This window comes from Onychostruthus taczanowskii, unplaced genomic scaffold (assembly GCF_017590055.1).
Source record: "Onychostruthus taczanowskii isolate IOZ18803 unplaced genomic scaffold, ASM1759005v1 scaffold38, whole genome shotgun sequence".
Classification (NCBI taxonomy): domain Eukaryota; kingdom Metazoa; phylum Chordata; class Aves; order Passeriformes; family Passeridae; genus Onychostruthus; species Onychostruthus taczanowskii.
In genome coordinates this window covers 13794765-13821825 of record NW_024501237.1, presented here as the reverse complement: position 1 = coordinate 13821825, position 27061 = coordinate 13794765, and the positions used below count along the sequence as shown (strand labels likewise).

The following is a 27061-nucleotide window of genomic DNA, read 5'->3' as shown; positions in this document are numbered from 1 at the left end:
TTTAAATTTTTTTGTTTATTTTATTTTTAGGAAGTTCTGTGTCATTGTATTGTGCTAAGAATCAAATGAGTATTACTTTTCCTTACAGATTTTCTGTTGCTTTTCTGGGAAGCAATTTGCAGAGAGTCCATGTGGAATTCTTTCCTCCTCCTATTATTGTGCTAGTTAGGTCATTAACTTTACTACCAAATAAAAAAACCATTGAGCTTTTTTTGGTTTCAACCCATTTCAGAATGAACACTGGAGTGTGCTCTTAGGATGTCAGGCTGGGAGGCACCATCAGGATACCCATCCAGATAAACTCTATCATGTATCTGTGATGGTCTGATCCATGGGGACTTGGAGTTCTGTTTTCTGTCCAACAAGCAGATTACCTGAGTTTATAAGATATATAGCAAGAAAAATTATGCAACTTCTATATGCTTGTGAAGGTTTCAGAAACATCATTTTTCCTCTTGCTGTTTAGTGCTTTTTAACATTTGTCTGTTTAAAATCAAAAGTAAGGCAAAGCCTCACTTAAGGGTAGTGACAAAAACCAGTTTAAATTTTAAGAAGTTAAATGCCTTGCAGTTCAGCTAAGGAGACACGGTAATTTTTGTAAACAGGATGAAGCAATACTTGAAAGAAACCACACCACACAAAACAAAGAAAACCAAACCCACCTGTGACAGTAAGGAGTGTTTAAGGATGTCAGCACTGAGTACAGATGGTACAGATGTACCACTGGTACAGATGATGTGAACTATACTGTTCTTAAACTTTAATTTGAAACATTGGTTAGGAGATCCAACTACAATGTGATTTAAAAAAAAAAAAAAAAAAAGATAAAATATTCCTGTCTTTTTATTTGCTGTTACTTAAGAGTTTGGGCTGAAGGAATCTTTTCTTTTTTCAATGAGCAGTAATTACAAAAATATACAGTGTTCCTAGGGCTCTGACTTCACCTTGGCTTGGTTTAGCTTCCTATATCACCCAGCCGATGCTTTTGTACCACTCCCCGTGCTTGACATGTGCTTAAGCTTAGTTTGTCATCTGGGTCAATTATGTCAAAATATTTTCCAATTCAAGTTTCCTCTGCTTTTCCCTTCAGCTCTTGGCTGTGGCAGCTCCAACAGATTAATGAGGCTTGGAAAGGTCGACTGCTTTGCTTTGTGAAGAACTGTCACTGAGTTTTGGGGAGATAGCTTAGCCTTTTGATGGGGATTTCAGTGAGCAGAAGCCTGAAATAAGAAAGCTTGGTGACTGTAAGTAGTTTAAAAGCAAGGCATTTGAGATGAAAAATGCAGAAGCATTGTGCTTTTATGATAAATTTTGGCAAACATTTGATATAATTTCTAAAAAGATCCACAGTAACACATTTACAATAACTTGTTAGTTAATTAACAGATAGTAAAAATAACTCTGAAAAATTTGACATTTTTTACAAGGGATAACAAGTTGAGATACTTTGAGCTCTTTTAATCCTGAAGCTTCCTGCATATTTTACTGAACTAAAAATAAATCATTCATCCATTCTTACCATAAATATACCAAAAGTGACTATGCAGGCAGAACATGGTTAAATAAAATCCCCATCTCTTTGTCCCTTCTCAATTACCTTGCAAATTTATTTTTATTAGCACTTAGTTTCTTTCTCTCTCTTCAAGTTACCAGTGCAGGAATGGAGTGTTGCTGGAGGTGTGAAGTCTCAGCAAATAGGTTTTGCAGCAGGGGTGGCTCATTTTGTATGGTTTTGCTGTGTGATTTTTGATCCTGCATGGATCCTGCCCTGATGATGCCAGAGGCACTCTGAAGGCACTGGTGCATGCAGTGAGTGTAATTCAATGTTTCCAGTCAGCTCATTCTGCAATACAAATCCTGGCTTCTGTTTTATGTAAAGAAGCCTCAGAAGATCGTCACTGGAGTTTGCTGGTCAAGGCAAATGGCAAACAAGGGGACTCTGAGGCAAGACAATAAAGAAAATTGGATATTATAGTTGCCTTTGCAGTCTGATCATGCTGCTTATAGCAACTCCACTGCATGGATTGGGGATAACAGGGTTTTGCCAGTTTGCTGCCTTAAATACTTTGGAGCCCATAAGCACCTGCTGAAATTAAAGGTTTTCAAACCCCAGACAGGTGTCAGCAGGTTTTTAAGGTCCTCTGGAATGCAGGGCAGAGGGAAAGGAAGTGATTAAAATGTTGCATGGCACTCAGCCTGGGGTTTCCATGTGCTGAGAAGCTGGGAGTGATGCAGATGAAATCTTTAAGCAGCCCTGAAAGAGAAGAAGCAGGCTTTATTCTTAACGAGAAAACAGAATGCGTTTTCTGAGCAAATATTTTTCTGTGCAGCGTAACCAATTACCAAATCACACACATACAGCCTCTGCCTTAGAAAGAGCCTTACTGTTAAAATAAAGGAAGTTTCAGTGTTTATCTTGTTAACTCGCTTCCCTGCAGCCACCCTGAGTCATGTGCTGCTTTGGTTGGACTGTGGGAGGGATGGAATAGCATTTTGCCATGGAGATTACAGTGCTAAAGGACTCAATAACTAATTTCTGAGTCCCTTCAGTGTTGTTAGAGTGGAGCATAAGGCTGAGAGAATTGAGATTGCTCAATCTGGAGAAGAGAAGGCTTAGGAGTGACCTAATTGTGGCCTTCCACAACCTAAACAGAGCCTGAAAGAAAGATGGAGAGACTCTTTTTCCAAGAGAATGTAGTGACAGGATAAGGGAGAATGGTTTTAAAATGGAACAGAGTAGATTTAGATTACATAGATTAGGAAAAATTCTTTACTGTGAGGGTGGTGAGGCAGTGGCACAGGTTGCCCAGAGAAGTTGTGAATTACCCATCTCTGGGTCATGTTGGATGAGACTCTGAGCAATGTGGTCTGGTGGAAGGTGTCTCTGCCCATGGCAGGGAGGATGGGACTAAATGATCTTTAAGGACTCTTCCAACTCAGGCCATTCTGTGGTTCCATGACTATCTCAGCTTCATTGTCCAAACTGGAAAGAAATAAGAAAAGATGCTGGTTTTAACTCTGTCAGGGGTATATTGCTGGAGTGGGATCAAACTTTGCTCCTCCAAGCTGGATGTCTAAGCTTCTCCTGAAGTTTTAAGAGAAATTGGCACATGGCATCTGAGAGGCGACCATCTGTCTGCCAAGTCAATTAATGTGAATATGTAACTCAGATGCCAGTGTGTGACTGTGGGCACTGAACATTGACCTAGGAACACAGTGGGAACAGTTGAAAAATAATATTGGCACTTCTGTCTTTTTTGTTGTTGTTGTTGTTATTTTCTGAGATTCACAATACAGAGCTCAGTTTCTAGAGACATCATTTGAAATTAAATGTTAATTATGACTGATACTTCAATGTCTGATTGTTTCTGCTTTGAATATGGCAAAGAAGGAATTGTGCATTATCTTGTAGTAATAAACTAGAGTGGTAATCTATTGGATGAGATACAAACTCTCTAGTTGGATTTTTAGGACATAGGAATTGTAGTCTGTAGCTAACACAGTTTAATTTGTCTGTAAGAGCCCAGAACCTGTATGTGAGGTTATCAGGGTATTTCTGAAGAGTCTAGACTGAGCTGTGTGCTGGAGATATCTGGAGCTATGCCCATGTGACTCAGAAAGCCTAAGTACATAAATTGCCTGATTGTCAAAAGAGTGAAAAAAAACCAAAAACCATGTAAGAGAAGTCACTGACTAAATTTCTTACCCAAGTGGTGGAAAAAATCTGCAAGTGGTCTTAAGCCCTGCTCAGAAAAATGACTGATACTCTTTAACTTCAGGGATAGCAGATATCCCTCTGGCAGTTTAAAAATGCTTTGAGAACTTCTGTCAAAACCATGTGGGCACAAGCTTATCTCATGTTGCTGCATGTGCACAAGGGTTTTATCTTCTGTGCAGTTAATCTTTCAAGAGTTGATTCTGATAACATTTTAAATGCAAGAAATTTTGGGTTTTTTTAAATTAAAATAAAAAAGAAATTAAAATTCATCCAATCCAGATCATAAGCAAGTAGAAGGTTTCGTGATACATGGGGATATATCTTGTAAGTGGGGATGGAATAGTCTTTAAGCAGAGCATGCCTGGAAACTCTCTCTACTTCGAGGCTGAATAAAGAAACCTCAGCAGTATCCAGTGGGCCTGAATTGGCAGATTTTTTATTGTGAGTCTGGACTCTAGCTCACAGATGCTTATATGCATGGCTGAGCTACAACTACTTCTGCCAATTTTCTGCTCCAAATCTTTTGCTGGTTTTGGAGTCCCTGTGCAAATGACCACAAGAAACAGGTTTTATTTCTTCATGTCTGCTTGTATGGAAGATGACTTGTTGCAGATGAGAATAGAACTGTGCAGCATTAAACTGACCCATTTTTTACTAGCACCTCTTGGTCAGTCTATCAAAGCTATAAAAAGCTTTTTAAAAGAATCCATATGCTCACCTCTTGGCCAGAAATGATCTTTCAACAAATGTCAGCTTGCTAAGTCAAGCTCATGTCATTTGTTTTTTAAAGCATTTAGAAAAGCACTGAAAAATAAAATAAAAAAACACTCCTGGTATTTCTTCAGTGGCCTTCAAAGTCTGCTAAAGGTGAGCTTTGTGAAAATGAGAAACTGTATCAGCTGCCAGCAGGTGACTTTGTGGTGGCCTGCAGACTGTCTGGCCTGCAGATTTATTTTTCAAATAAGAGCTGCCATCAATCTGAGGTGAAGGACAGCACAGGTGCAGGCAGGGTAAGGCAAAGGCTCAGCTCAGATGGGACCAGAGCTCACCCAGTTCATTTGCTACCTCCAGCTGCTTTGAACATTTCTAGTTTTTGTGTTGTGGTTTTCAGTGTTTGCATGATTGAATTGCACAGCAATTTCTCCTCTTTTGTGTGTGCTTTGTCTTACTTTGGAGCCTTTTCTTTTCTTGCCGTGGACAATAAAGACTCTGAGCTGCTCGCAGTAAAAACCGTGATGGCGTTCTGGTATCCCTCATGAAGGGTGAACTAGGAGACTTCCAAACCAATTTTCATGAAAATTCTCCACATGCAGTGGTCTTTAACCTGGAGTTGCTGCTAAATGAAGAGAAAAATGGAGAAAAACTTCATGTCAAAGCTTACAGCAAAAAGTTGCATTCAAAATAATTCTCTTTGAAACATTATAAGTGGTATTTATTGCTTTGATGTTGCCCTCATCATATTTTAATGCTTAATTAAAAATAAAACTACAAGCATCTGAAATTATATTGTACCTTAAAGCTCAAATAGGGTAGTTTTGTGTTTAAGGGTTTTTTTTGCTGAGACAAAAGAAAATGTCAGGCTGTTTGATGTTGGGTCATAGGAGAGGAGCACACCGTTGGCACGGATGCGTGTGATGTTGGTTTCCATGGGAATGCTGATGTGATTGAAGATTACTTATGGAAATAAGAGCATGAAAGAGAGAGTCCACATGCTCCAAGGAAAAGTTAATGAGAGAAATCTCTAATTGTGGGTAGAGTCTGTAGTTGGTTTCGCATTGTGACAGAGAGCTGGATGGAAAGAGAGGACTCTGCTCTCATTCCTTAAGGATTTGTCGGGGCTGTGCTATCGGATTCCTCATCTGCCCTGAACAGAATTCCTCGATGAGGGCTGCTCCTCATCTGAACTGCGACGGCCCGGAGCAGCTGGGCTGTCTCTGAGCTGCAGTCTGGCCCTCACTAACTGCTGCATGCTCCTCATGGGTGGTGTCAATAGCAGCAAAAGGCTTTGTGCTTCTCTCTCTCACCTTGCTTTTTGTGTTTCTCTTCTCACCTTGTTTTTCCCTTCTCTCTCTCCTGTGTTCCTCAGTTTTGTGTCTGAATAATTCTGTTTCCACGCAGGTACCACCAGACTTCAATTTTGCAGTCACTGGAGGCCTCCAGATGCCATAACAGTTGCTTTAAGGGTGGATGTTGCTGAAAGAAAACAATGCTAATTGTACAATTTACCTTTCCTACAGGCCTGACACACAGTGCTGTCCCTGTCAACCCTTACACTGTGGCTTCGGCCTGTATGGTGCTCTAGGTCTGGCTGCTGCACTCACCTGGTCCTTTGGATAAAGGACAACTCTTGGAAAAGAAAGAAATAAAAATGGTGTCTATGTCTGGGTGCTTTACTGATATCAGATAACCTGTCCTTTGCTTTTCAGAGGATATTATTTTTTACCCCTACATGAGCACAGGTGTTTTCCAGTGTCAAGGTGAAGTCAGTGCATTAACTGTTACTGCAGGAATGAAAATGAGCGTGGAGAGGGGAGGCTGCAAAAACCAGTGTGCTGCATTTTTAGAGTGATGAATCTGTGTTCCTCCGACCTGGGAACAAAGTCCAGATGGTCCCATTCAAAGAGGGCTTGTAACGGAGGCTCTGTCACTGCCAGTGTATAAATGTGTGTCTGCCACACATTCTTAATTGTGACATACCTGCTGTTAAAGCTGCCCTGTGCTCTGGGCTGAGTGTTACCTGAAGGCACCCACAGTTGGGAAGAGGTGGTTCAGCTTTCTGACTGTGAAGGATGTTGTTTCTTCTGGAGAAATTACAAGGACACCTGTTGTTGCTTGGAAAATAGATTGGAGCCACTGGCTCTTCTCATTCAGGGCAGCAGATAATGAGCCTTGTTTGTGGCTGCAGGTCAATGTTGATGCAAACCAGGCTGAAGTCAATGAGTCATTACCAATCCCAGGAGAAGCTGAGACCCATTAGGAAGCATTATTTAAGCAGCCTATCCTACAGGATACGCAGAACAGAAAATACTCCGAGAATTTGCCATTGTTTTACTTTTTATAATTTTAAGTACTTGTTCAAGACTGGAATGCTGACCCTGTGGTCTCCAGTCTGTTCCTGGTGGATAGGGCTGTGAGCATAAACAGGCACCACAGCAGCTGGCACTCATAATCCTGCTTGGCAGCCTCAGCAGAGGAGCAGGAATGTGCATGAGCTCAGACACTGAACAGCTCCCTTGCTAGGGATGGGTTTCAGGTGTGCTGCGGAGCTTCTTGCTTCACCTGCAGAGTGTCAGGTTCAAAGAAGTGCTGTTAAACATTGTTTTAAGTCACTGCTGTGGTTCTTTACTGTGATTTGTCCTTCTGGCTGATTTGCAGCCCCTTGGTGCTGTTGTTGAGCACTTTTAAGAACCTCACAGTGTTTGTTTTTTTGGTTAATTCCATTTCTCATTAAGGTACTGGCGAAGTATCAGAATGAGACGACTAACCAACATGCATAGGTACTAAAATAAATGGAGAAAGCTTAATACAGGTAGAGGATAAGTAAAAATGCACCCATTAGACTTACAAATGACAAAATCTCAGAATTTTTTGTAGCAGAGTGTGACCAGTGTAGCACTGACAGATTATCTCAGTCATTTTGTATACAAATGTATGATGCTTTTGAATTTTCTATTTTTCAGGGTCCTGAGTTGATGAATAAATACGTTGGTGAGTCTGAACGAGCAGTGAGAGAGGTGAGAAAGGGCAGGCTGTGGATCATGTTAGATACTAAGCTTCCTTTGCTTTCGAATTCTTCTCTGCTTATAAGGTTGCCATTAAACTTTCTGAAAACTCCTTCTGGTGTAAGCTTAAAAAAGAAAAGAAGAAAATGAAGAAGCAGGGATATTTAGCTTTCTCTTGTGTTTGACCTAGTGATACATGTCGAATTTGGGATCCAGTGGCAGCTTTTACTACTGTTTAAAAAAAAAAAAACCCAAGACAAGACGGGCTGATGTCTGTTACATGAGGCTCTGTCACTCTTGATGTGTGCAGGGAGTGATAGTGTACTGTAAACAGCTTTATTCACTTAAAACTGGGTTTTTTTGTGTGTGTTTTTTGTTGTTGTTGTTGTTTTTGTAGATCTTCAGGAAAGCCAGAGCAGTGTCTCCTTCAATTCTCTTCTTTGATGAAATAGATGCCTTGGCAGTAGAAAGGGGAAAGTAAGTAATCGTGTTGCAAAAACAATAGACATTATTTCCTGATAAATTATTCTTACACTGTACAATCACAAATTTATTTATTTTTCCAGAATTATTTTATTAAATATCTTCATTCTTTATACAGAAGGGTAATGTGTGACTTTTACTCAAGTGTATTTAGCTGATGGAGTTCCTCCTTTCTCATCTCATTAGCAGGAATGAATCTACTGGTTCTCATGCTCTTTGGCTCTTTTCTGTGGTTTTACCTTTTATTTCTAGAAACTTAAACTCCTTTCTTTTTCCAGGGTTGTTCCCCTGGCCTAATTTGGTGTCTCCATCAAGGAAACAGTAGGATCATAAGCTATATAACACAAATTTCCAAGGAGAATACTCATAAAACTAAATTTACATCTGTGTTTAAATGTTTGCCAGACTGGGAAAAACTACATTAAAAGATTTGGGAACACTTGTGTCTTTTTGTGTGTGACATTAAGAAGGGAGTATTATGCAAAAAGCTAATAGTATTTTTTTTAATATCCTGCTTTGTGATGGTTCCAAGAGACATTCAGCTCGTGTCTGAAGTAGAATTATTGCAGTTTTTAGTGGCCACTACAGCATTTAAGATTTGACAGACTCTGTAAGTGGACTTTCTTGGGGGATACCTCATTATAAATGTAACTGCTACTTGCTGTTCAATAACTACATTTATCCTGTTTTATTATGCATGAAAAGCTACCAAATAGGTGTATTAGAAAGTATTTGTCCTGTTTAAAGGCACATCAAAACCTCAACATTTTTCTGGGAAAAAAGTTCCCTCAGCATCCCTACAGGTTCTTTTGTATTGCAAGTAGGATAACAGGAAAGGATAACAGGTGTCATTTTGATGTTTTGGTGACACAGATAAATTATTTGTGTCACAGGAGGTGGCATCACGTGTATCATAGAGCTGCCTTGTGAAGCTGCTAAGAAATGAACAATTTTTATTGTTGAAAATGCAAAATCTGATTGAAGATGTTTTCCTCAGAGTCCTTCTCATGTGCAGTGTGTGCAGCTGTGAGATTTGTGAGCTTCCTACAAGTGCTATGCATTGAAGCAACAGAGAAATTACAAAATTGTTTGCTTGAATCAAGCCAGTGGAGGGGAAAAAAATATCATCCCCTGCTGCAATTGTTAATGTGTTTAGCTTCCAGAACCAGCACTTTATCAAGATCAAACCCCTTGGAAGGTTAAGCCATAATGCATTTTAAACAGTCTTTTCACATAGTGCCCTGGAAGTGGTGAGTTTGTTTGTTTGTTTGCTTTTTTTAGGGAACAAACAACCTGATTTTACCTTACCTGGGACTGTCTGTTGGGGATAGTAGGCCTGGCACAGCTTGCTGAAGAATGTGGTGTGACCTGCTGCAGTCATGTTGTGCTGGAGAGATCTGGTTTTGGAACTTTAAAAAGTACAGGGCGGGATACACAAATATTTCATTGTCAAATCTGAACCAGATGGGAGGTAAAATATGTAGCAGAGTTCTCATAAAATTCATCTGAAATTAAATGGTGTAGGAAACCAGACAAGGCACTTATTAGAAATGGCCCTTTTTTACAGGCTGACTTTGCACAGTAGGAATTTGCAAATGCACTAGAGATGCTAACGATTTGTGGCCTCTGGAGATCCATTTCCTGTACTATTACTGACCGTGCTGAAGTTTTCAAGGAAACACCTGTTTATATTGTCTCCCCATTCCCTCTGTTGGCTGAATTACTTTTCTTTGCCTTGGCAGTGAAGAACACTCTGTGATACAGCTTTGTGAGAGTTTAAATCCTTGATAGGATGCTGTGGGCTTTGTGCAGCATGTGCTACATTCCATATCTCCTGGGTAGGCAACCTCTCCTGATCCTGCCAGGATATGTCCAGAAATCCAGAGAATGTGAAACTGTTAAATTGTGGCAGTAATTTTACGTGTAATTCTGATCAGAAATATAGATGTGAAATAACCTTGAGTAAATCACTTAATGCTTTTGTTCTTCAAAGCACCCTGCCAAGTATTCATTAACCCATTATTTAGATTTGACTAAAGCTTGTGGTTGTTTTGCTCCCTACCTTCACTAAACAATCCCTTCTCAGCAGCAGGGGCATATGAACTAATAGATTTTGTAATTAAATCAGTGTAGAGGTAGACAGCTAAGAATTTTCTTGTTTGGGCCATTCACAATAACTCCTTTGCATCAGGTGGTGGATTCTGTCACTGCACAAGCCGTTGTGCAAACACTGTGGCTGTGCTCAGTTGTGCCACAGTGTTTATTTATGACACATTTCCAAGCCATAGCTCATTCCATAACTGTAATACATCTAACACACTACCTAATGTAACTGTCTCGTGTAGCAGTTTTGTTTTACAGAATCTCTTTCTGTGTGTGTTTATTAGTTAGAGCTAACAACACTTTGAAGTCAGCAAAAATTATAGTAATTGCCATTGTTAATTGTCAAAAATGTTTTATTTGGGAGAGATTATTTCTTATCCTGCCTGCTTAGAAGTTCTGTGTGTTTTGTCAATGTGAACTAAGCTCCTGGATTTTTTTCTTGAACTGTCCACACCCTCTGTATTTTGCATGTAGTTGACACTTGATTAATACATATTAATCAAGGAATTGTACATATTAATACATACACTTCCTTGATTAATACATATTAATCAAGGAATTAAGAAAATGCACTGGTTACATACCAGATTTAAAGACAGTTTATGAAAATATAATCCTGCAGCTCCGAAGAAAAATAGTTCAATGTAAGGAACAATTGGTTGAGATAAAAATCTGATTATCCTTGATGCGAGAAGTTGAGAGGGTGATTCTGAATGGTCTTGAATTTCCAGTGTGGTAGTGAAGACGTAAAGGTACTTTGAGCTGTGTTCACTTCTGCATTTTTTTCTGTTACTCTGAGCTTCTAATGCTCATGGAAGATTTTTCCATCTCTTTCTGATTTATGTTGAGGTGTTAGAGTAAGTTTAGAGAGAACTGAAAATGAAAAATTAGTGGCTCAGGGTCCTTACTGTAGAGAAAAAGGGAGGCATTCACCATGACTGTTCCTAAAGAAAAAATTATAAACCTGCAGCAGAAAAGATAGTAGAAAGTTAGAGATGTCACATGGAGGTTTGAAGAGGACAAATGATTGAGAAAGAAAAAACTTCTTCAGTCATGCACCAGGAAAGGTGAACCATGAGATGCATGGAGCCTTTTCCTCTGCTTTGTGGTTCTAATTAGCATCTGCTTGCACAAGCAGATGATGATTTTTTCTTTTCTTTCCCCATACTTTTGAAAGATGCTGTTATGACTTTTTGTAGGACAGATTGCACTGAAGCAGGACTGGTCCAGATACAGCAGAGTGTGAGCTGCAGTTTGCCTTGAAGTAATCCCGTGCCTGCACAAAGCTTGGGAGACTTTACAAATTACACAGCTGCTGAGAGTTATGGGTATTTGTTACCCTCAGTATCCTGACCATGTAAAACCTAATTCTTCTGGCCATTAGGGGTTGCCAAGAGGGAAATGGCTTGGTAATTAGACTTGAAAGTGATGAATGAATGTGGGTCTGTGTAAATGCAGTGCAGACAGTCTGTTTGCTGAACTTCAGAAATCTCCGTGCTTTGGAAATGGGACATTGTTTATATAAGTAGGATTTTTAGGATTTTTCGGCAAGAGACATCCTTTTCTTGTTTTTCAGAAGCAAAGCATTTCCCCTTTAACTGCAAGTCTCTATAACATAGGATGGGAAGTGCTGTAGACTGCTGTAAAAGGCACTGATAAATTCTATTTTCTAAGGGGAAGGAAAAAAAAAAAGACAAGGGACAAAATCAGTACATTGCATTTGACTAATGCAGGCCAAAAGTTGGTAGATGAATGTTGCTAACCTTTTCAGAATGAGTATAGAAGTGACAAAGTGAAGGGACTTTGGTACCAATTCCCTGAAACCACAGCATGATGATGCTTTTTTTGGGAAAATATGTTATCCTGTATGCTGGGGGGAGGACAGATAGATTCCAAAGACAATTTAAAATAGTTAGAACCACGGAAAGACACACTGTTTTCACTTTAGGTATTAAAATCTTTGCAGTCTCAAGTTCTGAGGCTCTCAGGCTTTTAGAAGAACCTGTGACGAACAGCAATTTCTCTTCCTTGAGAGAAGGAAGAACAGGGATAGTGATCAATCTTCTTTTTAAATCAATGTATCTTTCTGGGATATTTTAGCTCATATTTATTCATCCTCTGCTCTTGAACTTGTCATTGTATTTTAGTGCCTGTGCAGATTCCCTGATGCAATGGGCAGTGTCTGTCATTGAAAGAGGTCAGTGTGTTGCATCCAGTAATGAAACCCACAGGCTGAATTCAGTGGGGATGCAGCAAAGGGGAGAGGTTCTTGGCAGAAATCCATCTTGCACAGGGTAAACTAGCAGTACTGAAGCTGGAGGAAGTATTGTCCCCCTGATATTTCTCATGCAAAGACAGAAGAATGTGAACAAAGTATATCTGGAAGATACGGAGTTTCCTCCTGCCATGATTGTTGTGAGAGAATTCTTGTTCAGCTCAGACAAAGAACTTTGTGTTTCTGGCCTTTCTTGGCACTGGTGTCCCTGAACAGGGGGACATCAGCTGGTTCCCTGTAATATCTGAGCTATGTTTGTACATGATGGAGAATTGAGGCATTCAAAATTTTTGTGACTGCTGTAGAATTCTTTAAAGTTTTGGAATTTGGTAGCCAAACAAATATTGTCCAGGGAAAAAAGCTGCATGCCTAGTGCCAGATTTTTATTCTAGGCCTAGCAAGGACTGGTGAAAGAGGAAAGTTTTGAAACAATTTTATGTTACAGTAAAGCTTGTAATTGGTTTTGGAAGAGCAGTATTAACAAATAGCATTACTCTTAGTTCATGTGTGTCTACAGTAAATGTCTGTCCCTTTAAAATTAAAGTAATCTTGTTAGTGCTTTTGGCTATCAAGAATCCTTTATCATAATGTGATATTTATCATAATGTGGTTTTGAATCTGTGTTTCTTCCTTTTTGTTTACAAACCCCAATAATTTGCAACTTCCCAGCCTACATTATAATTTGGATATTTGAAGTCAATAGAGACTTTCATTAACATCAGTGAAAGCAGAACTGTATCGATAAACCCTTTTCTTGAAGTCATCATTTTAATGACAGGCAGGAGGAACATAATTGTAACGAAAATTTATGAACAGTGAACCTATTATACATAAATATTGTTGTAATGAAATGAAATCCACTCTAGTTAGTTACTTCTGGGTCCCAAATACTTACAGCTTAAACTGTGCTTGCTTGCCTGGTAGACGTGATTGATTACAGATTTAAACTTGATTAACTTCCAGGAATGCACAGTGGAGAAATGCTGAGAAAAACAGAATGAAAGGAAGTGGGAAATTAAATTTACTGTGCATCAGGTTTGTACTTGGTTTGGGGTTGTTTTCTTTATTTTGTTTCATTGCTTTTTTTTTAAGGCAACATCAGTGTTAGCAGAATAGGAGAACTCATGATGTTAGCATCCTTCCTGTGTCAGCCTGGCAGTGCCAGGGCAAGCTGCAAGTGTGGGCTAATGCCATTCTTTCATGGATATGCATCTGGAATTAGCTGCAAGCAGATGGAAATGGGTGATGGATCACCACCTAGGCACTTGAGCATTTGGAGATGTGCTTGGGGAAAGCCCTCTGGAAGAAAGCCTGTTGATTCCAAAACTGTTTCAAGCTGGCTCCTTTCCTCCTTTTCTCTCCTTTCACTGTGTTTCATTTTTCTGGGCCTACTTCATTAACTTTTGGAAGCAGCAATAATGAGAAATTTAGGCGAGTGGAAGACGCTGCTTACACAACCGTGAAGGATAATTAGGATGTGTCTGCAGCTGCCTGCAGGCCGTTTGTTTCAAAGTCACCTGCTGACAGCTGAGCACTGTTTCCTGTTTTCACAAAGCTCATCATCTTTTTAGGAAAGCTTGCTTGCAAGCTGGAGACCACTCAAGAGGTACTTGGAGTTCTTTAATTTTTCTGTGCTCTTCTAATGCCTTGCAAACCAAATTACATGAACTGCATTTAATCTGTGAATCGACAGTTGGCAAAACATTATTTTGGCATAGAGGTGACCATGAACATAAATATTCTACCCAGACTGAATTTCCCAGACTTTGCCTAGGTTTCCTCTGGATATTTTCCTTCTGTATTTGAATTTTGTGCTTGAGAAGACAGGGAAGATATGAAACAATGTAGTGGGTAGTAGTTGATACAGGTGAGTACAGGACCCAACAGCATCTAATTGTAAGGTGCTGATGGAGGGAAGGGTTTAGGATCATCTTCTTGCATGGTTTTTCTGATCACACAGGCAGGAAAATTCCCTCTCATGAGGAATGTTTCTTGTCTGAGCACGGAAAGGGCTTGTGTACTAGAATGTTTTGGGGTTTGGTTTTCTGTTTGTTTTTTTCAATGAATAGTGAAGCCTTAAGTGATAATATTAAAGGTTTCCATGCTCCATGTTGGTCTTAGGCTTTTTAACAACATCCAAGCTTTTTAACAACATCCGAGTAGCATCTGTAGTGGTCTGAATAATGATCATTCAAGTTGTACCATTCATGTGATATAACTTTCACAGAAGTAAGTTTGGCCCAGTATTTTTTAATATTTGGCAGATCTGCTTTTCCTCACTGGCATGGCAGTGTCCATTCTGCTGGACAAAATGCCCCAGTGATGGAATTTTTGCACAAAATTTGATATCTGGGACCATCCTGCAGTTATTGTCTTTCTGGTAATGCTATTGGAGTAGATCATATTTTACTTTTCAATGCTGTGGAAAACCTTAACCTGCCAAAGGCATGTTTCACCCGAGTTCGTGAGGGAGGGCAATAAAAGTGCGTGACAGTTAATTACGATCGCGGCAGCCGGATGGAAAAGCTGGGCTTGGCAGGTGCTCCTTGCTGACAGGTTCCCCCTGTGCAGCCTCCACACAAATGTCAGACTCAATAAAAATCCTTCAGGCTGTGTGAGCGAGGTGGCTCTCGCGTGGGAGTCTGCTGGCAGGGCGCTTCTGTATTTCAGGAACCTTTTGCCTCTGTGGTTCACGGAGAGGTGGAGAGTCCTGCCAGGAGGGTCTATTTCAACCTGTTCAAATTTTTTTTTTGATACCGAACATTTTGTCATGTCAATGAGTTTTACATTTGTTTTGATACGAAATTATTTCCAGAGGTTTCAGTGAAAGGGTTGAGATGATACCGCGTCCACAAGTATTTTTAAAACCTATAAATTTTGATTATGATCGCAATTCTTTTGTTTGGGTGGGAGGATATTATAAAGCCAGGTTTTATCCGTGTGTAAATCTTGCCTGATAGGATGTTTTGGAAAAGAAGGTGGGCTGGATTCCCTTGTCACAAAACCTGCATTATAGATTTCAGCTGTGTGGGGATTAATCCATCTGTAATTTATCCTGGGTACTTCTCCCGAGGTCAGTCTCTGACCTCTCAGCTCTACCTGAGATAGGGTCAGCTGTACAGGAGACAGGTCCTCCTAGACTTCCTCCTGCTTTTGCAGCCTCACAGTTACTGTGAGGTTAACAGCTCTCAGAATGTTACTGTGTGAAGATTTCCTGCATTTCCACATCTACAGTTTAGCAGTGTCATTAAATTAAGGTCCTGATTCTGAAGCCAAGGTGTTCCGACAGGCTTCAGTGCCATTGAAGTCAGTGGTGGAATAGAGAGTCATTGGTTCTCCTTTATGAGATTTAGGTGGTGCTGGAGACTTAAGTACATTTTTCAGTGAAAATGACATCTGGTGTTGGAAAGCCAGTGAAATGAGTATTTTTTCAGAAGTGATCTAGATGGTCAGATGATGCAAATGTATGTTTGCTTTAGCTCACAGTGGTGATGCTTACCAAATTTCGTCGTGAGGTGAAACCGCAGTGACTGCATTCTCAGACTGTTTTCAGTTTTCAAATATTAAAAGATCTGTTAGAAAAAGGGTGGGGAGGAAGAAAGGAAATTAAATAAGTAAAAATGTACAAAATAAGAAGTTGCTGTCAAAAAAATGCCTATAGCAGGAAGGGTAACAGATTTAGATGTGATTTCATACATCTGGTTATGTCTGGAAACAAAATCTTCTTGGCTTGAAGATCTGTATAAGCTAGTGAACTGTATGTACTCCTTGGTGCAGTGATAGGATTGGGCTGTGGTTGCTTTTATATCCCCTGGAAGAAGTATGAGAGTGGTTTAAGGTGTCCAGGGGGAAATTTCAGTGCCCACTGATATATGAATCCAGCTGGGTTGAATGGTCATTGGATATAGCCAGAGGAGATAGAAATAAAAGCTGTGGAGAGCCCTCTCCTGCTATATTGATTTTGGAGCTGGTGCTCCTGATCCATCAGACAAAGGCAGAATTAATTGAAATTAATTGTGAATCTTTGGTAAACTGTAGACTACATGGTTTATTCTGCCAAAATGTATATTGGGAATGCCTTTAGCCAAAGTAAAATACCAATTGTCTTTCATATTCAGTGTGGATAGTCTTACCTGACAGGCTTCAGGAATCTTCTCTGGTGGTCAAGCTGAGTGCCTGTGCAGGAGTGCACGTGTGGTTTGTCTGAGACTGGTGGGATACTTCCAGGATTAGCTGGAATACCACATAGAGGAGGATTTCTGTCTCTAACTGCTGTAATGACCTTCTCTACCTTTAAAAACATCATTGAGGATTGTAAATAAAGTGGGGTTGGCAAAAAATTAAAACAACATGTAGCCTAATGTATTTCATTAGGGCAGCACCAGCAGTTGCCTGAAATTCTTATGCAGGCTCCTCTTTGCTCACACATTTTTTATTTCAGAGGTACTTCTGGTTGGAGCACGGCTCCTGGTGCACACAGCCGTGCACACACATGGCCCTGCGTGGATTATGTGAGGGGCTTAGCTCTGGCTGCCTGGATTTGCAGGCAGCGTGTTGACAGGAAATTAGTTTGTACCAGGACGTGCCTTTGGAGGACCATTTCCAGGCAGTTGAGAGGATGACATCAACGTGTGGAGGTCAGGTGGAGGCGGGGGAGGCCAAGGCAGCCCCTTGGCTGGAAGTTGGTTTTGGCAGTGCCTCCGTGGGACTGGAGAGTTAATCGTGGTTTGTTTCTCCGGCTGCTGTTTGCGTCAAAACTCCGGGCAGCCTTAATGAACGTTGCCTGTGTTAATTTGGAAACCTGGTGGGAAACCATGGGAAAATGGAAAATGGCATCCTTGCGTGTCACCCCTGGAATTAACGGCTCGGGAAGCACCGGGGCTCTCGGAGCACACCATGGCTCTGAGGCAGCTCCCAGCAGCTGGGGAAGAGTTCTCTCCCTGTGCCTGCCTGGGATTTTTATAGGGTGTTCTGTTCAGCCAAAAGCTAATTTCTTGTAGGCTGTGCTAAAATGGTGTGATAGCTTAGTGAACTATGTAAATAAAAGCACTGACATTAGAAGTCTGTGGTGTCATAGGAACCAGGCACTTCTTCACTTGATGCTGGTTTTTTTATTGATATTTTTTGCTTGCATGGACTTAAAATTGTTTAATTCACTTTTAAGAGATAATAAAGCCCCTAATAATGTCCTAGAAGCCCTGCTATTGTTTGAGCTGTGTAATACCATGAGTGATTGCCTAACTGCAGTTTTCTGATGATGTCCTAATTGCATGGAAGTCTTTGCAATGTGCATTTCCCTGTGGGGATTTTTCTTAGAATAAACACTTCTTTAATGTGTTGTGGATTTTGGGGTGGGGTTTGTTTTTTGTTTTTTTGTTTTTTTGGTTTTTTTTTGTAGTTAGAAGCTTGTAAGAAATGTTTGCGGAAAGATGTAATATCCATTCTAGCCACCTCTCTCTAAAACGAAATTTTTTTTTTTTCTTAAGGAAACAAGGAAAAGTTTAGCATCTCCTCCAAAGTCTTCTAGCTTCAGATCATCTCAAATAATGTTAACATTTTTGTCCCAGGTTTACAATTTTTTTTTTTCCTTTGCTCAGTCTATTGGGTATAAAGTGGAGTAAAATTGAAACTCATGCAAGATGGGAGGCGTGGATCCCTCATGAGACTAGCTAATGTTACAAAGTTGATTTTAATTTCCTTTAAGCTGTGTGTCTTTCCAAAAGCATTTGCTATCCATGTCCAACACCTGAAATGTTTTATCACACTCAGCCCTCTATAAGGCAGTGGGACTCTGACCCATGGGTATGTTAGAAATACTCAAATATGGCTTGGGAATTTCCAGTGTGGCTGCAGAAACTCCAGAATCTGACAACCAGGTAACCCAAGTCCCTTCTCTAATATTTCTTAGCAACCTAAATATTTTACTCTCTTAGCCAACATTTGTTATAACTCCTTTAAGATGTTTTCCAGACTGGGTGTGATAAGTTCACTGTTTTGCTCTGGAAAATTGCAGAACCGGTTGTAGGATAGGAAAGTTAGGGGATTTATTTGGAGCTGTACAACAGTGATGGAACCATTACTGTTGCTTTGGCTCTGGGACGTCACTGTGGTCACAGGCAGGCTGGTGATGGGTGGCAGTGCTGCAGCAATATATATGTATAATAACTGTACAACTGTATTTGTGCACTCTCTGTCTGATGGAAATAATCAGAGCACTTACATTTCAGTGTATTTAATATTTTTATTTTTTGGAAAATGAAAACAATCAGGATGATCATACTGCACTTCAGTGAGTGTAGATGCCTGTTTATCTGTATAAGCCTTAAATAGAACTTTTGGAAAAGGACTTTCAAAATATTTGAGATTAAAAAATTATCTTAATCCTCTATAGATTTGGTCTTGTTTTAAATATCAGACTTCTTTTTGCTTGTTAGTTTATAGGGATCCAGAAGAACTGGAGAGATTAATTTTTTTCAAATTGAATTGAAAAGAGACTATTTAAGGGTAGAGAAGTGAAACCTTCCCCTGTGCAGCAGAGGAGCGAATAGCCCTGGAAGAGCAGTCCTGTTAGTAAAAGATGATGGAGGTATGTGCCTGCCATCCACAGGGGAAGGCTGTGTGGAAGACAGTGAGGTTTTGGTGTGTGCCAAGAGAAGGATTCCCAGTTTCTGACAAAGGAGGATAAAACTCACATTTTTGGTACAATCTCCAGCTGTTGTCCCTAGCCTGCTTCAGTTTCCCTGCCCCTTCTCAGCAGAGGGAATACTTTATGCTTGTCTGCTTAGGTTTTTCATATATTGTTGATTTCAAAACTGGAGTTTTCAGTTTTTTTAGTGTTGGGTTTTTTCCCTGGTATCTGGAAAACAAACTGAGTTCAAGGACTGACAATGCAATTATGAGGCAGTTGGTCAACACTCCATTTATTCTCACGTGATGGAGAGAATATAAAAATGTAGAGTGATCTGCAAAACACATAACTGCCTAATTTTTTATACTGCATAGGGTGGTGTAAGCTCTCAATTGGATGGTGCTAAAAATGAAAGTTTGTCTGACTAGTAAAGAAGTGGCTTGAATTCAGTTTTCTTAAAAATGTTTTTTCCAGATACCCACATTGTGCTAAATTCTTTACAACTTCCATAGCAGGGCAATAAGTGAAAAAAACCCCCAAATCTCAGTTGGTTTGCTGAATACCAAGAAAACCCATGGAACTCAAATTCTGTGATTTGGTTTTACTCACTTCATTGCACTGATGCTGTGTCAGAGGTTGAAGGCAAAAATCAATATTATGAAGAAATAAGGCAAAAAGTTGCATCCCTGTGAGCTGGAAAGAATAGTATCTTTTCCTTTCTCCCATTTCTAGGAAGGCAAAGATAATGCTTTGACCTTTTTTTTTTTTTTCTGTAAATCAGCTCTTCAGGTGCTGGGAATGTAGCAGACCGTGTCTTGGCTCAGTTGCTGACAGAAATGGATGGGATAGAACAGCTGAAGGATGTGACAATTCTGGCAGCTACGAACAGACCGGACATGATAGACAAGGTACAAATAGATGCACTGTCTATATCCTGTTGCTCTTGAAAATACCAGATTTTGGTATAATTCCATCCTCTTTTACTCTCCAAACTGTTGTCTGATCAACTTAATGATGAAGAGTAGAAGTTCAGAAATGAAGACAAAGCAGAGGAATGGTTCATGTCCCTCGCTTTTTTTCCCCCTCTCTACAGAATTTTTAACAGAAAATAAAGTTTTATGGTAGCCTTAAATATATGATTCTTAGAAGAAGCTTTCCTTAAGCCAAGCTCATTGAACTAGTGCAGCAACATTTCTGTCAAACTGCTGCTGTGGTTTTTGCTTCTGTTGTATTTGTTTATGCAGGAGTTTGCTGGAGTTTGTTGGTTTCATTAGTTACTTCCTTTCAAGGATTAAGTGTCTCAGCAATTCAGTTACCAACTGTAAACAGGGAAATTTCTCCTCAAATTCCATTGCAGCTCTGCTGGTGTGGCAAGAACATTTCAAGTTCGTAAAATCTGAAGGGTTATAACACTTACTGCAGAAAACATCCAAGCACAAACCCAACCCAGCAGCCATCTAGAAAATCCACTGTAAAACAGTTTACTGCTGTGGTGTCTTCTTACAGCTAAGTGCAGTAGATGGATCAGTCTGAAGTGATTTCCTTTAAGATATCATTTGTAATGTTAGTGAGATTCTTTATTCCACAACTTTTTGCCTTCACAACATTATTGAATTTGATGACACATTAATTCATTAAGTTTTTATTATCCTTTTAGAGCTTCTTTTAAGTTTCTTAAATAATTCTCACATTCTAAACTGGTTCTGGAATAGTCTTTTTCTTGGAGCATTGAGGCATAAAATACATACGAAATGTGTATGTTTAAGGTATGGTTTTTATGCACATGAAGTCTTGAGAAAAAAACTTGCATTTTGGCTCCAGAACACAGCCTCTTGCCTTTTGAACTGAAGGAAGCCACACAGCTGATGGAGACCTGACAGCTTGCTTGTGCATTTATTTATCTGTGAGCCTGCCATGGCAAGGCAGAGCTAGCTAAGAGTTTTCAGTAAAAGGTAATAAAACTCGTCAGTGAAAAGTGTGCTTGTGGAAGATGGAAACTTTCAAGATTTCACTTTTGTCAAATTGATTTGTATAGGCACACAGTTTGTGGTGATTGGGAATGGGGCTGAGCCTCATCCCCAGTGGGCACAGCTGTGAGGAGCAGGGAGCAGCACTGACAGCAATGAGCCATGGAGTGTCCAGGGACACTGACCAGCCACCAAAGGGAGCAGAGGGCACGCAGGTGCAGTGCATCAACATCAGGGGATAAAAGGTTAGGCTAAAGAACAAGAAGGGCAGATACTTGAAACCTTCTGATACTGTATGGTTGACTCTCTGTGTGTTGTGGCCGTCTCAACTGTGACGTGTGCTGTGACAGATTTGCAGTTTTTTTGGTAGCTGTTCTTTGGCGTAAGACTAAGCTGGATTTGAAAACATTCTGATTGTTGAACAGTGAGGAAATTTCCTATGGTATCAGTTCAACATGCTGCTGTGTTGTCTCCATCACCACCTGGAAAACGAGTTCTATGTCATTCTCCCTTTTGCTGGATTTCTCCTGGGCACACCGTGAATGCTGGTTTCTCATATATTAGGTTTTACTTGATATACTGGCAGTATTGGAACAGAACTGCCATGAGTTAAGGGTGCCACCCTGCAACACAGAGGACTTCAGGATAGAACCTAAGTTACTATGTACTGTACCTATATCACTCCAGATACAAATCCAGACCTCTTAGCCTGGGAATGAAAGTTTTCATTTTGATAAGATGCATAAAGATGTAATGTCTTCTGTACATATGAATTTTATGGTAATAGTGAACTTTTAAGAATGAACAACAGAGTTTTGTTATGTAGATCAGACAGGCTGTACCAGGCCACCATCTTCTCCTGAGTCCATGCAATATTTGCAGTGCATGAGTTGTACTTTTTCCTTTCCCTGGAAGAAAGAAGATGATACCAGAAAGCATTTGTACTTCACTAATGGGAAATCTTTCAGTAGGGGTTTTTGTTTACTCTGTAGTTGGTGATCCCTTTGAGAAGGTAAGGATTTGTTAAATTAATATTTTATATGGAAATAGTTATGTATGACAATAAGTGAATGTCCTGTTTTCATAGGTAGGTATGGTGACTATTAATTTTTGAAGGTACAACTTTTACATATGGTATAAAAGTGCAATGCAGTTTCTGTTCTCTACTTATAAGAACTGGGAAAACATCTGGAATACTTTTTTGTGATAATTCTTCAGTTTTCAAATCAAGAAATGCTTGACAAATGTGTGTTTTCTAAGGTTTCTATGCCTGCAAAATTGGTAACAATCCATCCAGCATTTTAATTTATGTGGCTTCTGCTTAACTGACAATGATGTGATGATTAATCTCTTGTAATTTGCAAACAGCACGTGGGGTTATCAAATGTAAGGGTATTCCCCAGAGCCTAGTGCAGACTTCATTTCATTATCCCTGCAAACACTACAGTACATTGCTTTTGGAGAGTGAATAGATTTGAGTCAGACTTTATACAAAGTTATGTGTAATGGGAAACTTGTTTGGACTTGTCATGGATGCCTATTAATAACGTGTTTCTCTAAGATGTCGTGATTGTATTGAAGTATTACTGCATCTTAAAGTTGTGTCTCGTGTTTGTGTCTCAGCTACTTTGCATCTCATTCATGTGATGCTGGGGAGACTTTGGAATAGTTCCTATTTTCTGTAAGAATACAAACCCAGCACGTACTGTTTTCAGCCATGTATGGTACAGAAAGTGATTTCTCTTGGAAGGAAAATATTCTGGAACAAGATGTTCTGAACATTCTTTGAAAGTGATACAGAAACAAAACACTCTGAGTCAGTAATAATAGTAAAATGTTTCCTTTTCTTCTTCATTCTATAAGCAGAATTGATGAGCAATAACTGGAAAAACTGCCTTTTGGTTTTGGTGACTTACCCACTCAGGAGTGATTTTTCATGCCTAAAATACGTAGCAGTAACTTTATGGAGCTGTTTATGATTCAAAGCCTGTTTGTATTTTCCTATGCATCAGTTGTCCTAATGAGAGATCACTCATCCCTGTGTAAGATTTTTTGAAACCTGTGTATAAATTGCTGAGCTTGAAGTGAAATGTTCTGTCCAGATGTACATGTGAACAGGTTTTCAGGTGTGGTGTGACATATTTTCATGGAAGAAAACCTATACCAACTCATCAGGATTTGTATGCCCTGTTTTTCCTTTTCTCACTGGAACCTGTTTTCCTGGTCTTTTAGTGCTTGACTTACTTCTGGTGTAAAAAAGGTGAATTGATATCATTACCTACCCATGCAGATATCTTTTTTCCCCCCCTCTTAAGCAGCATTTCAAACTCCACTAGCAAGGGTACGTGGGGAAAAAGGGGAGACTGTCAGATCCCCAGGGACCTTGGTGAATGTTTTAGCACAGGAAGCAGTATACACGTGATGGTTTTCCCTCCTGCTGGGTCAAATTTGAATGTCAAGCACTTTAGCTGTGATGTAAAACACGAGGCCCTGAGTGAAGGAATGGCCCGTGGTCCAGGGTGACATCCTGGTGCTCCTGACAGCTTCACTTCTCCTTATCTTGGGGTGCAGAAAAGAGTATCTTCGAATATGCTATTTGCATAAGAATGACAGGATGTGATAGGACAAATGAAGACGAATGGGAAGCCCTGCTGTCAGCATTGCCCATTGTCTCCAGATTGATGATGGTCTGGATTTTGTCTGCATTCATGGGCTTCAGTGTAGTTTAAACTGGAAGCTGTCCTGGTACCAGAATACTGAAGAGCTGAACCTTTGCGAATGCTTTGTTAGCACAGGTGGGCAGTGCTCGGCTCCCTATTTCCAACCATCCTGCTTGTTGGTATAAAAACATGTATTTTGCATATTGTGCCAGTGCAGGGGATTTTTCCTGCCTCCTTTTGCATGTTTATTTTGCTTCTAAAAAACTTCCTACTCCCTAGCCTTCCTCCTTACTTTATTCCTCTTCTATCACCTGCAAGTTTTGCTGCTCCTTATGTAAGCTTTGTTGACTTCATTCTATTAAGCGCTGGCTTTGAATTCAGCTTATTTTGTTTAAGAGTCACGTGAATAACACTGAGTTTTCTGTTCTGGTTGCATCGACAAAATAGAACTGCAGCTGATATTCTTCCTGCCAAGCATGAGGAAAGGGAATAAAACTCCCTTCCCCCTTGCTTCAGTTGGATTTGAAGGAGTCTTCTGGGCAGAGAAATCAAGCAGAGGTTTATCAAATTGATCTGCCCCTCAACATGTTGATTACTATGTACTTATGGGACAATCTTAATTTCAAGTGGCTTGTTTTGATGATAATAAAAAATGCATGATAGAACCATTTGGCAGAATCAGTAAAGAAATTATAATTTCTTGCCTGGAGCAAAAGTGAATAATCTTTCCTCTTTAAAAACATCAAAGTTTTCACTCATTCTGAAGACTCATGGAAGAAATTCAAATATTTAAGTTTGCAATTTTACAGGTTAAAAGGAGTAGGAAAGTATCTTGCACATTTATTCGTTATTGTCTGGAAATGTGTATGTGCCGTTAAAAGCAGGTGATGCAGTGGCACAATCGTTCTTCAGTAGCACCTCATATATTCTCCTGTTTACATATTTGTCTGTTTGTGATTTCTGTTTTGCCCAGATGCATCTCACCAAAGGTTATTCCTGTGTTATAATTCTGACGTGGTAGGATTTCAGTTTTCCCAAATGTTGTATAGGACTGTAGAGTCAGAAACCACATAATCCATCATGTGTCTTGCAGTGGAAGGGCATGAGCAGAGTAAGGAAAGGGGGAGAAGTCTCTTGCTGCCATTTCTCAGCAGACTTCACCCAGATTTGGAAGACAGGGGACCCAAGACTGGGTGCTTTTTAGAAGGAAATGGTGCAGAAACATTTAACTTTCCCAACTCTTGTATTCTTGTGATGCAGTATTTCAGAATAGGAAATGAAGTATGGGAATGCAATCACTATATCTCTCCACACTGCTGAACCATTAATTATTATTTTTTTACTTTAAATGCTGAAATGCCTCTCTGCTTGTCAAAGGACACTCCTCATATTCTTGTAAAACCCTGGGATTAAAAGCAGTGAGTGAGATTTTGTAGGTCTCCTTTTCAGTCAGGCAGCACCTAGAGCATTTACATCATCTTGCCCAGGTGCAAGTATGACTCTTTGAAATAACAGAAGATGTGGGATTTCTTTTGAAGACAAGATTGTTCTGGAGCATATAATAAATTTTCAGAAAATGAAGCTTTAGGGAAAAATGATATCAAACTACATGACATTGAAAAGAGGATCTGATATTCTAAAATACTTTCACAATTTTGGCACCATCACATTTTCCATCAATTGGTTTTCTTTGGTATGTGTTTGAGTTTTTCCTCTTAATTTTCTTAAAGCTGCAACTCTGACTGGGGCAAAGAGGTGCTCTGGAAAGTTTATTAGAGGTTCAGCTTTGCCTTTATTAATAGCAGATATTTACACTTTGGGGTGATAAGAAGCGTATTACTTTTATTAAAAAGAAGAGCTCAAGATCGAAATGAAATTATTGAAAAGTTTTCTCATGTTCTTTTCACGAAACTGAAATGGCTGAATTGATACAGCTGATGAGCAGTGTTGTTTACTGGCTGAGAGTTTCAAGAGGCTGAGACCCACCCAGACTTTGAGGCTCGATTACAGAGAATCCATGGTTTCTAAAGGTCCTGACCGCTCTTACTATGCAGAGGTAATTTTTGGGATTCATATATAAATATATGTATATATTTGTATCTCATCAAGTCAAGAGCTAGATTTTAAGATGCACCTGAATCTCCCTGTCACCCTTCCCCCCTGCCTCCTTCCTCACAGATGGAAACCTTGTTTTCTCATGAGCACAGCAAATAAAATATTTCCAGGTGTGCAAAAGTGATTTTTGTTTCAAACTATTCGATTGTCAGAGTGTGGAGGGCTAAGTAGTAAATCAGCCTTAAGGCTGCCATGGTTTTAAAAACAAAATCTTAGTGGTGACAGCTGAAGAGCACAGTGACTTTTTCACTCAAGATTTATTACTTGCCTGAAAAGAAAGGTTGGAGGGAAAACTTGTTGGTCTGCATATTTTCTCCTTTAGCAGATATACTATAGGGCCAGGACAAGTTAGCTTTATTTTGTCTGTGAAAACATACATTTAAACAATATATGTAAAAATATAATAGTTTTACTTCAAATAGAACAGAAAAGTCAATACCCTTCTCTTGTTGTTTATAGTGGAAAGCATTCCTTGCGTCAGCTCAGTCGTGTGTTTTAGCATCACTTATACTTTTATAAACTTCCCTGCAGCACATGCCAGAAAATTTACTTCAAGGTATCAATGTGTATTTATTTCATTCCAGAGACAGAAAGATAAAGGCCATGAGCCAAAGTTTGTTCTTATTCAGACCTCCTGCCTGGAGGTCACAGAGTCCAGCTAAGGTACACAGGGTGCTAGCAAGCCTCTGGACACAGTGGGAACTTGGAAAGGCTCATGGATTCATGTCTGTTGTGTAAATGCCATCCTGGTTCAATGAGTCTGTAACTGCGATAGCAGGTGTGGTTTTGGAGGTTTGTGGTTTTTTGATTTGTTACTTTTGTGTGTGGGGTTTTTATAACAGTGACATGGAAGTTATGCTGTATTTCTAAGATAACATGGGAACATCTGGGGTTAAAATGAATAATGCCTCTAAAAATGAAGGGCATGTAAGCAGTACACGTAGACTGGGAGTAAATTCCTCAGTGTTGGGGTAGGTCAAGTCTATTCTTCATGTAGATTTAGTGACAAAGCAAAAAACTTTATCTAGAGAAGTAACATTGATTTTTATGACTAAATGTAATGTACCTGTACAGCAAAGTACAGAGAGGGCAGAGAAGCAAAGTTCAGCAAGGCATATTCCACAGTTGGTGTGCTGGATGGCTTGAATCTTGGTTATATTTAATTAGCTCCATTAGGATGGTGATAACAGTTAAAGGAGAGACATTCCAAACAGCCTTGGGTTTTAAATATTTATGGGAGTGACGCTGGAAGGGATGTTAGTGTAATACTGAGAGTTGCAGAAGCTCGAGGAAGGGCTGCAGTTAGGGTATTTGGGCTGTAGCCACAAACACATTTAGAGCTTGCTTTGTGCTTGGTCTTCTGCCCAGCTTTCCTCTGTGCAAAATGCAA

The 27061-nt window shown here is 39.7% G+C and overlaps 1 protein-coding gene across 1 annotated transcript in view; it reads left to right on the top strand.

Moving 5' to 3' along the window:
- Positions 1 to 27061, top strand: part of SPATA5 (spermatogenesis associated 5) — a 162467-nt gene that overhangs the window by 28837 nt on the left and 106569 nt on the right. The window contains 3 exon segments of the mRNA XM_041412004.1: positions 7399 to 7452; positions 7838 to 7917; positions 19711 to 19837. Of these exon segments, the coding sequence (XP_041267938.1) occupies positions 7399 to 7452; positions 7838 to 7917; positions 19711 to 19837 (261 nt within the window).